This window comes from Monomorium pharaonis, chromosome 10 (genome assembly GCF_013373865.1).
Source record: "Monomorium pharaonis isolate MP-MQ-018 chromosome 10, ASM1337386v2, whole genome shotgun sequence".
Classification (NCBI taxonomy): domain Eukaryota; kingdom Metazoa; phylum Arthropoda; class Insecta; order Hymenoptera; family Formicidae; genus Monomorium; species Monomorium pharaonis.
Genome location: NC_050476.1, coordinates 16,029,983 through 16,046,870, shown reverse-complemented (window position 1 = coordinate 16,046,870; position 16,888 = coordinate 16,029,983). Strand labels below are relative to the sequence as shown.

General features: G+C 35.8%; 2 protein-coding genes across 3 annotated transcripts in view; one reads left to right on the top strand and one right to left on the bottom strand.

Annotated features, from left to right (window-relative positions):
• Positions 1-16,888, bottom strand: part of LOC105833427 — a 166,994-nt gene that overhangs the window by 61,830 nt on the left and 88,276 nt on the right. The gene's annotated exons all lie outside the window — the stretch shown is intronic.
• On the top strand, positions 4,115-12,482 carry LOC118647786. Its single transcript, XM_036293297.1, has 2 exons — positions 4,115-6,781; positions 7,146-12,482. The coding sequence occupies exon 1, from the start codon at positions 5,046-5,048 to the stop codon at positions 6,777-6,779; it is 1,734 nt and encodes a 577-aa protein (XP_036149190.1). The 5' UTR covers positions 4,115-5,045; the 3' UTR covers positions 6,780-6,781; positions 7,146-12,482.

Here is a 16,888-nt window from a genome sequence, read left to right as displayed (position 1 = left end):
AGAACCCTTTTAAAAGATCAAGTACAACTGATATTAAATTTTGATCAATTTATGTGATAATAATATGTTAATGCAATTTTATATTTTCATAAAAGAGGTTTATTGTAGATAGAATATTTTATACTCTATAGACATATTTGCAAATATAAAAATTAAGTCAATATCTGTATAAAATCTATTGTTTTTTAAACTGTATTACTACACATTTTATATTACAACAGATATTAATATAAAATTTAAGTAGTAAAAACAACTAATACCTAAGTGATATAAATAAAAACATGTCAATTGCAAAAACAAATTCTAGCCAGTTTTATTTCAATGTCCTTGCTTCTTCCTTCTATTTGATCTTTCTTTGCTAAAGTATTAATAAAATAATTAGTTAATAACTCTTTATACTTTAATTTATCAATTTTCCAAAAACGATAAGTTTTAAACAACAAATTGCTTTGCCGTAAAAAAATTAATAATGAATTAATTTTTTACTATATAGTGAAAGATTAAACATTATAGGAATAGATACCTGAAACATCAAACTGCAACGTTAACGTGTTTATTTGCTTACAAATCAATACCAATATAAATAAATAAAGTAAATATGAATAAAAAATAACTTGAGCGGTTACACTTAATTAGGTGACTCTTTCCTATCCAAACAAATCTGAATAATCCGATTCATTTTAAACGAAAAAAAATCAAAGTTTGCGAGAAAGCGTAAAAGAGAGGAGATAAAAAAATTTGCTAGCAAGACGGTGTACCGTTTTAAAAATTATTCTATGTAAGACGCAAAACGCGACGGCCAACGAAAGCATTAATAGTGCCATTGACGCTATAGTAGACTGTCGCATCTGCATTTGCACACCTCACGCATTATGCATTTTACGTAGAAAGACTTTAAAGTAGTATTATCTTCAGAGTGAGCGGCGGATTTCGTAATTTCGCCGCGATTTACTGTAATCGTGACAGACGTTTTCCCTCTGCCCACAAAGAGTCGCGGAGTGACGCCCGTCGCACGTTATCGTGTGTGCGGACACGCGCACGGACAAAAGCTCCGGTTTCCGCGATAGTAATAAACGATAGGACGCGCGGAAAGAAGAAAGCTATAGCACAGAAGGAGAAGGGGGAGAGAGAAAGAGAGAGAGAGAGAGAGAGGGAGAGGGAGAGCTTTCTTTTTTCGTGGAGATCAATAACGCGGCGACATTACTTTTTACCGGGACGAAGATATAAATGGTGCTCCACCATTAGAGAGAGAACGATCGATATTCTATCTACGAACTCTCGGACGCGTTACGTGAGAGCGCCAAAAAGTGCAGCTTCCTCCCAGCGTGCAGCGACGGTAAGCGAGAAAGAGGGAGGGAGGGCTCTCTTTCGAGTTTCCAACGCCGAAGAGAAATTTCCCAGGGCGCGCAAACGACGCGAGAAACTTCTTCTCCCGCGTCGCATAAGAAGACGCGCGTATTCGTATTCGTACGTGGCAGGCGCGAGGGAGAGTCGCCGACCTAATCCGCGAATGATGACGCGTCGCTTTGTAAAATATATCGCGAGAGACGCGGGCGGGCGGGCGCTGCATTTACACAGGACGGACAATTTCAGCGTTCCGTATCCCCCGAATGTAAAAGAAGCGGAACGCGGTGAGTCTCAACAAAAATTAAAAGGGAAGGGAAAAAAGAGGATCCGAGGGAAAAAGAGTTTGAGGACTGGAGGGTCCACAATGGTTGCGGGCTTTGTCTGTAAAATGTGAAGTCGTCGAGGACATCCCTAAAACGGACCTAATAAATTACGAACTTACCCCACGAGTAATTTCACCCGATGTTTATAACCACAGAGCTGGGCTGAAAAATTAAAATTGTGCTACGACCCGTATAAGAGATGCTCTTACGTGCCGCTCGCTCGTAGGTATCCCTCCGTTTAACTAATGAATAGATTTCCGAGGCTGAAACGGCGTTAACTTTATACGACGATTCTTCCGTCTATTCGCGACCACGCTATATATTCCCTCGTCGACTATAATCGACTAAGGTCGAGGTGACTTCTTAATAAGAAGAGGTCTTAAGGAAGCCGTAAGCGTAATAGTAAAAATAATAATAATAGGGATATTAATAATAGGGATATTAATAACGGCGAGGGAAGGAAAATCGAAGAAAAAGCCGTCTCGTCAATCTTTGCCGTTAGCGACGGTTAATTTTCCTCCCTTCGATTTTAATGATTCGCCTTATCAATTTCTTCCGTTTAGTCGATCGGGAAAATCGGCGAGCGACGTAATACCGGCGACTCGGCGTAACTCGATAATGGAATACCTTCTTCTTCTGCAAATAACTGACTTCCCTTTCCTCTCTCTTTCTCTATTCTTTCTCTTTATTTTTAAACTAATTCTAACAACTCTGTAATTTCATTTGCGTCACTGTCTCGTATACTGAAAGTTTTATTTACATTCATCTGTACAAGCGAGCGAGCGAGCGAGCGAAGCGACATTAATATTAAATTATAAGGCGTGACCAAATGCAAATTTCGCGGTTCACTTCTAAATTTTTCAAAACGTGCTTTATTGTTTAATTCATTTTGGGCAAATACAACCGACCCTCCGAATAAATCCAAGCGTCCCTCGACATAATGCCACGATTTTTGGGGAGGGGAAATCTGTTTTATTTATTAAAATAATATGAATTTGTCACGAATCATTTTCGCATGCGATAACGGTGATCTGCAAAACTGTGCGTTTAAGTGCCACAAAGGGAAAATAAATAGATACGTGTATTTTAACGGCTGTACAAGCTGAGCTGCGAAAGGCTCAATTAAACAATTTTCTCCTCCGCGAAAAAAACCGGTGTTAGCGTAAGCACGTTCAACGCGCGCTGCACAAAACGCGCTTACAAGAGTGCACATAGGTGTATAAATCGCGCACCGTGCGTCCAATCTGCGTGTTGGGAGAGAAAGGGAGGGCAAAAAATAAATAAAAGCAGAAGGGAATAAAAGTCGCGTGCGAAAAAACCGGTAGCGATTGACCGACCGAATATGGGCCAGCGGGTTTAGCCGACTTAAGTCTATTTTCCATATTTATTCATATTCATACAGCCGTGACATCTACCTCGTCCTTCCTAGCGCGATCCGCCAATATAAATTCTCGATATCTACGTGGCCCGCACACGTCCCGTCTTTCTGGCCCTCTACTTTTTACACACACACACACACACACACACTCTCTCTCTCTCTCTCTCTCTCTTTTCGCATTTTTTTCGTATAGGGTTGTTTTATCCGTGGCGCACTATTCAACGGCTCGATGTAACGTTCGTCGATGCTGAATTATTAGACGAAAATATACATGGCGGATTAGTTGTGTTTTCCTTTTCGCGGCCGTGTATCAAGCACGATTTAATCGTGACAAATGTGACGATTGCAAATCCGATTCCGTTAAGGACTTATAAAATTTGCATTAAGCTCCGCGATCGATTCTTATTGAAGACGATTCTCTTTGGATGAAATTAATAGAATAATATTCACGTCGATGAGTTTCACGATGGAATTATGTGTCCAATTTCTTTACCTCTAGATGAGTGTTCGATAACTTTATCCAAAAAATATCTCAAATTATGACCTCACTTCGCTAATGGAATATGATGATGTATAATAAAATTCTAATACTTTTTGTGTTGAAAGTTAATAGTATGAAAAATTGCTTTTCATTAGATATGTAATCAAAAGTTTTGGCTAAGAGAATGAATTTTAATTATCTAATATCTTTATCTAGAATCTAGAAGATAGTTATCGAGAGGAGTGAAGAAATCGAATATTAGACGATTCGATGATGCACGAGAGAACTGAAATAAATTTGCAAAAATTAAAAATATTGTATTGAGACTAAATAAGCGATTAACTTGCGCGTTTTTATTCTTTGTTAATATCAAGAGTTACATCTATTAACATCTTTCCTTTTTTTAAGAAGGTCTTCTAATTAAAAAAAAAAATAAAAGCAATCATATTACTTTTCATTCACATACGTTTTCTAATTAAGAAGTTTTAACAATATAACAAATAAAACAATGAAAACAATAATTTATTATTCAAGCAAGTATATTTTAATTATAATATTATTAAATATTAATGTGGAAAAATGGAAAAGAAACTGTTTATAATGTAATAATTTAAATGTAAGGTGAGTTTTTTAATCCATTAATTTATTATGCAATAAATTAAAAAACTTGCCTGTAGTAATAATTCGCCATTTTCACCAATACACCGTCATCATTTAAGAAAAATTGTATAATTTATGAATTTATAATTTGACATAAAAATAATAAGAGAAATTTTTTAATTCCAACACTATAAAGTTTATGAAATTATTTCTTTATAAATATAATTTTTCAAAATGTTTATATTTTGTTTGCGATTAAATTACTCACTCTTCAAATGACAATCGATATATTATCACCGATTTGCAGTGGTATACTCATAACCATGATAATTAGTGAGTATTTATTGTCTTTTAGCGATTTTGATATCAAAATTCGTGTATTATCGTTGAAAGATCAGTATGTTTATTTCACTGATGGATATGTATATCATTAAAAGTCTGTGATGTATATTCATTGATTTCACTTAGAGAGCAAAACTCTTCATCCCATAAAACACTTTTCTTAAAATTTAATTAAGTTTTTAAATTATATGGAAAAACTGGAAAATCTAAAAATAATTTGCTCTATTTTTTAAGGGGTTAGACCCCTTTACAATTTTCAAAAAATCGAAAATTTTTTTTTTGCTTTAAAAAATAGTTTGAAGCCTCTAAAATAACATGCAAAAGGTCCGAAGTTAAAGTTCGAATTATTTCACGAGATATAGAGTCTACAACGGACTCCTGTACCTGCGCGTCAGCGCGTAACAATAGACCGAGCGCGCCAGCAATAGAATGAGATCGGCAGATGAAAACAGGCTCAGTGCCCTTGAGGTCCCTATGTGCCTAGAGTCCCCTCCACTACTTTCTAACGTATTTTTCGACAGTTTAAATCTCTACAGTCGTTAGTCATACATCGACGACGAAGCACGTGTACGAAATGGATCAGCAAAAAAGAATTAATCGAAAAGGTTCAAGATCTATATTAGGACGTGCTAGCAGACCTAAAAAACGACCAACTCCGCCAAATCGTCATTCCTTTGGTGAAACGAGTTCTTCCGCGAAAAAACTAAAACATTCTGACGAGGAAGTACCGATAAGTGCGACGCATGGATATCGAATAATTAGTTTTGTGGCGATATTTTCGAGTTTGAGCGAAATGTTGAAATGTAAAACATGTAATGGCAATATAAATTTCTCTGAATCGAATATTTGCGGACTTGGATTTAAATTGGTTGTAAATTGTGACAATTGTGAACCGCGGTATATAAATTCGTGCCCGCTTATTAAAAACGCGTATGAAATTAATAGACGGATTGTATTTGTTATGAGACTTCTCGGAATTGGTTATGATGGAGTAAAAAAGTTTTGCGGTCTAATGGACATTTCAAAAATGTTTACCAAAAATGTATATTATGACATTTTAGAAAATATACATATCGCGTCGAAAGCTGTCACCTCTATATTATTTTCTGAAGCTGCTTGTGAAGAAAAACTGTTAACAGCACAAGCAGAAAATACATCTGAACTGGCAGGATTATATGTTTCTGGTGACGGAACATGGAGAAAGCGAGGTTTTTCGTCCTTACAAGGTGTCGTGTCGCTAATTGGTATACATTCTGGCAAAGTTTTAGACATTATCGTAAAATCATTATATTGCAAGGGTTGCGAATATGGAAAAAAAATTGAGAATACACAGGAATTCGAAACGTGGGAGGAATCACATAAGGATACGTGCTCAATTACTCACGAAGGAAACGCGGGAAAAATGGAAGTAGACGGAGCGGTAGAAATGTTCGCAAGATCTGAGGAATTACATGGCGTGAAATATACATCATACATCGGCGACGGTGACTGTAAGACATATAAAGGAATTGTTGAATCTCGACCTTACGGAGATGATGTCTTGATCAATAAAAAAGAATGTGTCGGTCACGTTCAAAAACGAATGGGTGCACGGCTCCGTAAAGTAAAGAAAGACACGAAAGGATTAGGAGGAAAAGGGAAATTAACAGCTAAATTGATAGACGAATTGAGCGTGTATTATGGATTGGCTATCAGGAGACATAAGGATTCAAAAGAAGAAATGAAAACAGCAATATGGGCTACGCTTAAACACAAATGTTCTACCGACAATAATCCGCAGCACGACAACTGTCCTCCTGGGCCAAATAGTTGGTGCACCTGGCAAGTGGCCAAGGCGAACAATAAACTAACAGAATATGTTCATAAACCAGCTCTACATCAAGATGTCATAAAAGCAATCACCCCTATCTATGAAGAACTGAGCAGGGATGATTTGCTAGAGCGTTGTGTGGGTGGTTACACTCAAAATAATAACGAAAGCCTTAACGGATTAATTTGGTCCTTTGCTCCCAAAAAATTATTCAGTGGCTTAAAAACCGTGGAAATAGCTACAAATATTGCCGCCAGCATATTCAATAAAGGCTATGCAAGCATTATTTTAATGATGAACATAATGCACATTACTATCGGTCCGATTACAAATAGCATTTGTGAAACTCTGGACGAGAGACGGATTTCGATCGCCGAGGCGCGAATGTTGCAAATGTCTAAAGAAAGCCGAACTGCGCGCAGACAAGAAAGAATGTCCATTCAGGATTCCCTGTGCGAGAAGAAGAATTTATATTACGAAGCAGGAATGGCAGATTAGCGGTAAGAATAAAAAATTTTACGATATAATTGAAAAAATGTGTTGTAAAACTTTAAACGCGTTTTTCTCGAAACCATGTTTTTCAAAACGGTGTGCAAGGTTTCTCAGAGTGTAATTATCGGATTGACTTGAAATTTGAAACACATTATCTTTATAACAATATCTAAGCATTGACCGACGATTTTTGTAATATCATTGTTAGTTTAAAAAATATTGACAAAATAATTAACAATTTTTTGGCTAAAATTTGTTCCAAATATTCAAGAATTTTTTGCGAGGTTAATTTTCAACATATTTAGAAAAAGTTCGGTCAATGCTTCAGAAATACACTATATTATAAGAAAATATTTTTGTTTTTTGTTTCAGACAAGCCAAAATGGCGGAATTAGGTACACCAGTTGACCGCGCAAAAAAAAACACGTTTTAGTAATAAATTTATAACTCCTATAATTATTAATATTTTTAATTGTAATTTTATATCTTATATGTTTATTGTATACTTAGATCATATGCCAAATAGCAACTTCGTAGTTTTTATAGTTCTCCGTTAATCAACGTTCAAAAAACACCTATTTTTTAAGCCCGTCAAGGGGGTCTAACCCCTTAAAAGAAAGTTATTGAGAAACCATTTTGAATGTTTTAACGATTTCATGAACTCTTGTGTATATTATATCATTTTTTTAAATGTATTTTGTAAAATTGGAAATTTATTTACTTCTTTGTCGAGTTTAGGACGAAAAGACACTTCGTCTGGAGATTATGGGATGACATATGTATACTGGTTGGCTTAGTCATACGAGCTCTCTTCCATGTCGACCACGTGGTGAGTCATTTGGCCCTGATAGAAATCGTGAATTCGAATGTTTTACGGCGGGCAGGCTCTAATATCGCAATTGAGATTAATGCTATGCTAATGATAGCGCGGGAGGTAATGATGTAATATATAATCTTGACGTTCAGTCTTTAATCATTTTGGCACTGACGCATTTGCGCCCTTTTATCAAGCTGAATAATGAAGAATTCCACGTAATATATAATTACGATGTAAATGTAATCATTTATATTCGCATTGAAATATTTGTTCGCTTATTCATTAAATATGTTTATGTATTAAATTGTCGCCGCGCCAGCAATTACAGTAATTTCGTCGTGACGTAATTTAAATGAAAAACGGTTTCCCGTACATTAAATTGCTACTTTATCGTCTCAGGTGATAATTGTAATGCAGCTACTTAGATTAAAGAATAAACTCTCGCAATTACCGTTCTAGATTCCAAAGTGGTCGGCGGCGAGATCGGGTTGGTCGTAAGTAATCAACCGCGAGATAAGTACGATACAATCGCGTGCGTGTGTTAGTCGCGTATGTTAATTACGCTATGGCGACTGCGGCGAGAACGCGCGGCGTAACACTCGCGCGGCGGGGGAGGGGGGGGAGGAAGAAAGTCTTATAAACGATCGTCGGTACGAACTTAGCGGCGCGTATCGCGGAGCAGTGAGACGTTGGTCATTGTGAGGGTGAATGGAATCGTTCTTAACTCGTCGAGATAACAATCGACAGCCTCTTCGCGGGACTTTCCCTTGTCCTCCGGAGTCGTGTTGAAACTGAATAAGACAGTAAGATAAATAAAAAGGGCGGCAGCTTCAAAGAGTCAAAACCGGCAGCGATATCCTGCTCGGCAACGCGACTTTGTGTTTCCATCGCCTAAGAAAAATAAACCCGATTATCGTCTACGCGCTGCATGTACATACGTTTGAGGCCTTAGGGCATTCCCTCCTTTTCCTCCGTCTACCTTCTCTCCCGCCGAGTTAACTTCCTTTCCCTCTTGCTTACATGCGCATTGTACTGCGTTACTTAAATAGAACGTTGCACAGGGCATTCAACGTTCCCCGCTCTTTCTTTGCGTAAATGGATATTTTTTTGCTGCCTTATCGTTTTCCTTATCCAAGACTGGATGTTATTTTGATAACAATAACAAAAACTTTTTTTCAATGCAGTGATTACAAAATTAGATATTAATTTTACATAAAATAATAACAACAATGACTATAAATTAAGTAAGAAGTGTCAAAGTGTACGTAATATGTGAGGCTGCGGCTAAGCGGCTGATGTGACGCCTTAACCCAATTATTAATGCATACATAGACAAAACAATGTGAGCACCTAGAAAATATTCTACATATTTTATTAATGAGAGGTTGGCCCATTATTTGTCTTTAATACAAAGTTTATCCTTTTTTAGAATGTCGTACAAAATTTAAATAACCAGTACAATGTTATTGTTATTGTTATTGTTATTGTTCTTAAAGATATTAGAAGGCTTTAAAAACAGCTAGCAATTTTGAAAAGTAGCGTATAAAACATGTTTTATTAAAAGAATAGTGTAATATTCCATTGGTGATTATTCAAACGTTGTATGATTCCAATAAGAATAGAATCTGACAATTATTATAAACAAATAGTAGATTAAGTTCTCAATAAAAAATGATGTATATTCTCTCTCTAAATCTTCACATTATTTCATCTACCCCTTGAAAGTATAAAACTGTAAATGTAAAGATATAATTTTCAAAAGTGATTATAATGTTAACAAATTATAACATGGCAAAACAATGTACTCATTAAATACATATACATATATGTATAATATAATTAATACACAGTGTACTTGTAGATAGAAGAAATATACAAGATAAGATAATCAAACATAATAGATATGAGTTTTTATTTTCTTCGTAATTTTTTCATTGCTCCTTTCATTGATCGCTTTTTTAATCACAATAATCGAAAATTTGCAGTTTGACATTAACACAATATCAATCAATGCTACATCGTCGTGATCAAACAGGTAATTTTTTAACAAGTTTATATAATCACGTTACTTGTCCTGTGATACGTAATATCATTGTTTTACAAAATACGTGAAAATGATTCGATGTATCGCAGCACTTGATACTCGTTACTTTTCTATTATTCTCGCTTTCGTGCTCATGATGTCGTATTCGTGATTTTTAAACAATTTCCTTTGTATTCGGATGCAAACGCAGCATCGATCGCTACAGGGGGCTAATTAAGGCCGAGAAACTTGCGCGGATGCAAAGTCAATCTATTTTAATCTGGCTTTAACGGGTCGAACTTGGATTTCGAGAAAGGGGGAAGTAAAGAGCGAGAGAAAGAGATTCGATGGTCCGCCGTGCCGTCGAGAACCGTCACTGATTATGCACGATGGAGAAGCGACTTCCTGATCCTGCAATTTCGTTACGTTTTGCTCCGTACGCGCCGAGACTACGTTATCTGGTATACATATAAAAACAGTGCGGCGCGTCCGCAAGGAGAATCAAAGAAGTATACCGTGATAAATAAACTTCACCATTATTAATATTACAACAATTACAATAACATCATAACATTATCGCAGATACTGCGCGCGTAGCAAAATTAAGCGCGCTGTTATTACTTGCGCTGTTATTATAATAATATTATTATTACGTCTAATGTAGACAAGTTATAAAGTTCCAACATTCAGAACTTCTAACTACTTCGCTCTGCTAAGCTGCCCCATTTCGTCCCCATTGCGCCCGTCGAGTGTGTCGAGCGCGAGGGAGGGACGCCGTGCGAAACGGTCGCGCGATCGCAACTCGTATAGATCACTTGCCGACACGCACGGCTTGGCATTGTTCGGCCAATCAAACTTCTCTCGGGGAATATGCCGCAGCGATTTCGGGATTACGGGATTCCAGCGAAGAAGCCCCCGACGAGAGAAAGAGATAGAGAGATAGAGAGAGAGGGAGTTAAGCGCGCGTTTCTCGTTTCCAGGACGTGTGCTTCACTCGCGCGCGGTGAATTTCTCGCGCCATTCCGGCCCTTTCAATCTGTTACGCTTATCTCGGACGATTTTCCCTACTTAAGCCTAAGTCGACTTAAGCTCCGCTTTCCTCCTTGCGACGGGTCAATTGTCGACGTTCGAATCCGCGCGACCGCCCTATGGGATTGGTTGGCTGGTTAACTTGCCCTAAGAGAGTTCGTCCAACAACACCCTTAATAAGGACCGCGTTGCGCTCCAGATGTGACGTCGCACGTCCTAGGTCAGAATAGTTCGAAGCTTCGTGAGCTGCTGAACCAGTATTAGTAACAAGTAGCAACAGTACCGTTATATGGAAATAGCGCGGTTAGATTTCTTGGCATTTTTACTGTTTTTAGATATAATACATATAATATCTGCAGAAGAGAATTATCTCTTGAAATTTAGAGGAAATTGCCAATATTGCTACCCTCTGATTTCTCGGATGTTAAATATTGCATTATATTAACAGTAATTGTAATCAGCTTAGATAATTAAAAGAAATAAAAATTCATACTTTACACATTAATAGTTTTTGTTCATATAAAATATATTAAAAATCAATTTAATCTAGTCTAATCTTTACATATAACATGTTTTATCTTGCGGAACAGCATATTTGTATAATCGACAAAAAAAACATCTGATAAAAGTTACTTTCTAATTTATATCTATATTTTCAAGGTTTTATTTTTAGCTTTTGTTTAAGAAATACTACGAAAACAAATGCATGCTAGTATGGGTAACTTTTTAGTGTCATAAGACAGTGTATTGTTTCAACGAATTTTGTAATATTAATTTTAGTAACATTAATCAAAGTAGTTTATAGTATTTAATATATATTTATTTTATATAATAAAAGAATTTAGTTAAATTATTAAAATTATAATAATATTCTTCGAAACACACTGTAATTGTCCCACACCCATGGCTATCGAGGTTTTGAGAGTAAATTCTCAGCAAAAAATTCTCTCTATAGTAGACTTGTAAAACTGATAATAAATATTAAATATCGACGAAATAACATAAATAAAAAGAAAGCAATATCACTGGAGGAAGGCTTTGAGTTATTATCGCAATTTGCGTTTCTCACGCTATTAATATTACAAGATATTCATCGTAGAGTTTAATTCCTCTTCAGGCAACACGCGCGCCAAGGTGCAGTCCAGCTTCCGCTTTAAAGACTAGAAGGGCCGGTCCTGTTCTCCGCTCACGTAACCCATCCTCGTGTGCTCGCGCAAGAGAGGTTTCTCCAAACACACGACCGAAAGAGACGTCGTCGTCGTCGTCGTCGTTCTCTCGTCCTTGTCCTGCCCGGGTGGGCGAGAAAAAGGAAACACGAGGACTGCTAGGAGGGTACGTGACGCCTCGAGTGGCGCTAATCGGCATTCCTGGCAGCAAGTCGCGTGCTCGCGAGGACAGAGCGAAGGGGGGCGGAGGAAAGGAAGGAAAGAGGGTGGCAGGGGGGAACGAGAGGAACTTCCCGTGCAGTAATTTTTTCTCCGATGGACCTCCTCTGCGAGTGCACGGCGTCGCTTTAAACGTACGACAGTGTTTCCCAAACTAATTTCGCCACGGAACTTCGGGCCTGCTCCAAGGGTCTCGTACATTCGCCCGCATTAACGGCGCAACCGAGCACGCGCTATACGGTCTGTCCTCCACTACCGTATGTCACCTTAACTATGGGCTCCTCTGCCGTCGCGTCGTAGCCGATTTTTATGGGAGGCTACGTCTTCCGTCGCCTTTAATTTCTATTAAACGTTTCAATTCTCGGATCTCTAATGAAATTGCTGTTACGGAATATTAATTGGAAAGTCCAGGGATCTTCAAATTCAGAGTCAGGACTAGACATTTCGGGGCAAGGTAAAAGAAGAAAAAAAAATTCTCTTTATTAATTAGTAATATTTAATATATTAGAGAAAGGATATTAGTATTGGTAAAGGCCTCCTAGAATAGCACCTTCTCATTTCTCAGAACACTATATAAAAACATGATTTGTTTAAGTAATTGAAGGAACCGTTCATACATTTATTTTTTAAAATAAAATCTGCTAAAAACAAATTTTTCAAAAGCGAGAACAAAATTTTAAAAAATGCATAATTTTAATAATATTACAGTGTATTATTGGTAGTATTAGATTATATTATTTTACATATTTGCACATATTATTACATGTACATATATGTTATAAAAATGAACCAAATGTTAATAAAAATTACAGTAAAATCAGAGAGAGAGAGAGAGAGAGAGAGGGGGAGAAACAGTATACATTTTATATTTATATAAATAATATTAATTCTTGTATCTAAAAATTCACAGAAAATGTATTTTTTTATTTAAAATAATATTTTTCGTGCTCTGATAATCACGAAAGTGTCGATTATTTTATTAAATTTTATCCTCGTATATTTCATCTTCAGTTAAAAGAATTCCCATATTTGATAACTTTTCCATAACTTAGTGATGATCCTAAATAACATTTTATTAATATCTATTTACCAAAATCTTTTTCATACATGAAATGATTTAAAAATATTTTGGATGCTATCTTCAAGAATATGATTTGGTTGAAGAGTAATTTATAATTAAGTTAGTTTTAAGATGTTTGAAATAGCTAACTTCTTATTAGAAGGTCTCGACACTGCATACTGTTTAAAATTCAAAATTTTAGAAGAAATTTCTATTTTGCTGAGATCATCCACATATTTTAAATTTATATTACCATTTTTGCGCTCCTACAAATTTTTAATTTAACGTTCTTATAACGAATTAATTGGAATGCTATTTGTTATTTGGCGAATCGATTTACTTAGTCGTCCGTTCCGTGACTCTTGCTGCAGTATTTTGTTTCTATAAAATGACAGAATTCGTCGAAATACCATATCTGAATGAGGAAACCGAATTATCTGGCGGCGATACACGTGGCATATTTCCGCGAAATAGCGACGTCAAGGCGACGGTACGCGGAATATCTTGCGACTCGATATTCGAGAAGACACTAATGAGCGACGTTGTAACGGAGCGGCACAATGAAACTTTTTCAATGACAAGTTTAGAAACTGCCGGGAGAGGAGCATCGTTACTCGGAGCATCGCCAAGTTCCGCTCGTGTGCCGAAGGCGTCGCGCGTCGTCGCGACGGATGAAAATCCGGGAAAAATTTTGCGGGCGAATTCAATGTATTGGACAGATTTATTGCTCGCGTGGCTGTCGTCGATAGTGTGGAAGTTGGTTCCGCGTTCGTTCGAGCCACTCGCCCGGTACAAGTCTGAAAAGATTAAAACTTTCCGTGTCCATTCTCGGGAGTTCTTACAGTCATCTTTGCCGATACTTTAAGTCCTCGAAGAAGATGGATATCGCGATATGAATTTTCGCTTTAACGTCCCGCTCGTTCGCCGCCCGTGAATTCGCGCATATACGTTATGCCCCGCGGATTCGCGCGCTTGAAAAATGCATATCGCGCGAGTTGTTCGGGAATTTTCCTTTCATCGTATTATTGACTGCCGCAATATTGGCGCGGGAATAAAAACGGGGAGAACATTAAAGTATACTAAACTGCGCGCTACCTTACGGCGCAATTTGTCAATTACGGACGTATAAATCCCAAAATTACTACTCCGCGTGCCTCTAAAGTTTCTCCATTCTCACAGTTTTCCATGTTTTTACAGCATACATAAATCTTATAGCGGCCCTTATATCTCTTCTTCTCTCGAGTGTGACCGTATTGTTTCGTGATCACGACGAAACGGCACAAATATGCCGTATCTCGTGTGTATAGCGCGCGATGCTAATGCACTAGCAGTAGGGAATAATATGCATCGCGGAATCACCGAAACATTGTCAGAAATCTTGCGTAATCTGGAATCCTGGAGCGGAGCTTGATATATCGTACATTCCTCCCGGTGAAATTAACTTCCGACGTATCTAAACGTAGCTTTACGGTACGGTAATGCGGATAAAGGGGTGGGGGGAAGGAAAAGGGGTCGCGGTATGGGGTAATTAATTAACTAACATATATACAATTACGAGCCATTAATGCCACGTTAACGTACCGCGCCACTAACGCGTGTATGTACAGGTTTGCAACCTTGTCGTTGAACCATTAAACCTCGATGAGCCTCGATGTTACAAAGATTTTGTTGTTTTTATTACATATGTATACGCACACATAGACGCAATCACGCATTATTTTGCCGAAAGACCGCAAGTTTCGCCCGGTATTGCACGTACATACACTATCGCCCGAAAGTACTCATTTTAATTTTTGTACTAATTTTTTTATTTTTTTTATTTTCAATTTAATTCTACTGTATTTTTATTATACGTAAAAAGTGTAACATTTTAACATCCTGATTATTATTATTTCTCAACTACATTTATGGGTGTTTTGGATTCGAGAGAAAAATTTTAATCGGTTAATACTTTTGTACAATTGGCCCTACGGAATCGTCAATTGTAAGGAAAATTATTTTAACCATTCTTTCCAATTTAATTGTATGATAGTCATTTAATTGTATTGTATACTTAAACGGGACATTGCAATTGTCATTTAATTTGAGTCATTAGGACTTGAACGATTTTTTCACTAATATTAAAAATTGAATATATTCTAATGAAAAAATGGTTTCATTTGTAAGAAACGCACTTTTATTGCGAAAGTAAAGCGACCGTTTTCTTCACTTACTTTGAATGATAAAATTTTAAATAACGAATAAAATGTTTTCTTGCAAAATATTTAACCAATATTTTTTATAATTATTATTATATTATATAATAATTATTATATTACATTGAAATGTTAAAGTATTTTAATTTAATTTTTATAAAAGAATGGAAACAAAAGAACGCTTATTTATTTTCATATTAAGGGGATGCTAAAGCTGTCCAGTTTTACCAATTATTTTGATTATTTTCAATTCATTAATCTTTTAATTGTATTTACAGAATTAAAAATCCTTTTCTACAATTAAAGTACAGACAATAACATAATACGCACGTGAGAATTTTATATAAAAAACAAAAAAAAATTTTAACATAATTTATAAATTAAAATTTTTTTTCCTTTTTTATATAAAATTCTTACGTACGTATTATGTTACTGTCTGTACTTTAATTGTGGGAAAAAATTTTTAATTCTGTAAATACAATTAAAAGATTAGTGAATTAAAATTTAGCAAATAAGCAAAATAATCGATAAAACAGGACAGCTTTAGCATCCCCTTAATTAGAATAATTGTAATAATAATAATTAATCATAATTCATATCTTTTGCAACAATATTTATGTCAATAAACATTATTTGTGCAATAATATTATATTTACAGTATTATTTTCTTCGTGCTTTTAAGATATAGCTCTGATGTCATATTTTTCAAACATGCTTACTAAAATATCTTAATTCTTCACACTTATTGAAATAATTACATTTTTTTTAATCAAACAATATAACATATTATTAAGTATTCTGACATGTATCTTCTTCGTATTTTTTCTTTTTAAAATAACATTTTATTTTGTTTTCTGTTTTTTTTTCGTAAAAATATGATTTTAGAAAAAAAAATCTTTTTCACACATTATTATAAAATTCTTGTCAACGTTTTGAGATAACTTTGTAACATTATTATTACAATTTTTTTGCTTACACAAATTTAGATTTTATACAGTTTAGCGTATTGTTAAAAAAAATTAATTAAATTCTATTGAAATTTTTGGAAGATACAATGAAAAGCATTAGATCCAAAATATAGCCACAGGTGTAGATTAAGATGACTTTTCATGGGCGTAGTTAAGGCTTATTAAGTATCTAGATGATTGTGAAGAAAGATTAAAATTATTTTTCCAAAATTCTCATTTATTTAAATCAAGAAACACAAAGTGAGCATATACTTTTGTGCGACAATATACGTCTGAATATAATGTGACGAAAGAAAAGAATTAATATCATCCAACCTGCTAACAGAATACATGCGCTGCAAAACATATTTGCAAGAAATGCAACGTATAATCGCACACACGCTCAATATTCCACGAAACATGAGATAGTTTCTCGGCAGATCGCGTATCCTTCGCATTTATATTTTATCACGAGATATACGCACAGAAGACGTTTTGGAAATTCATTTAATCGTCTAATCAAATAGTTACTAGTTGCTAGTCTTGACGAAGTTCGAGATATTGGGATGAATTAATCACAGATGTTAAATTAGTCATACGCTATAACTTTGCCATATTCGCGATCTTAAACGTTTATGTGTGCGAGTGAATTAATGCTC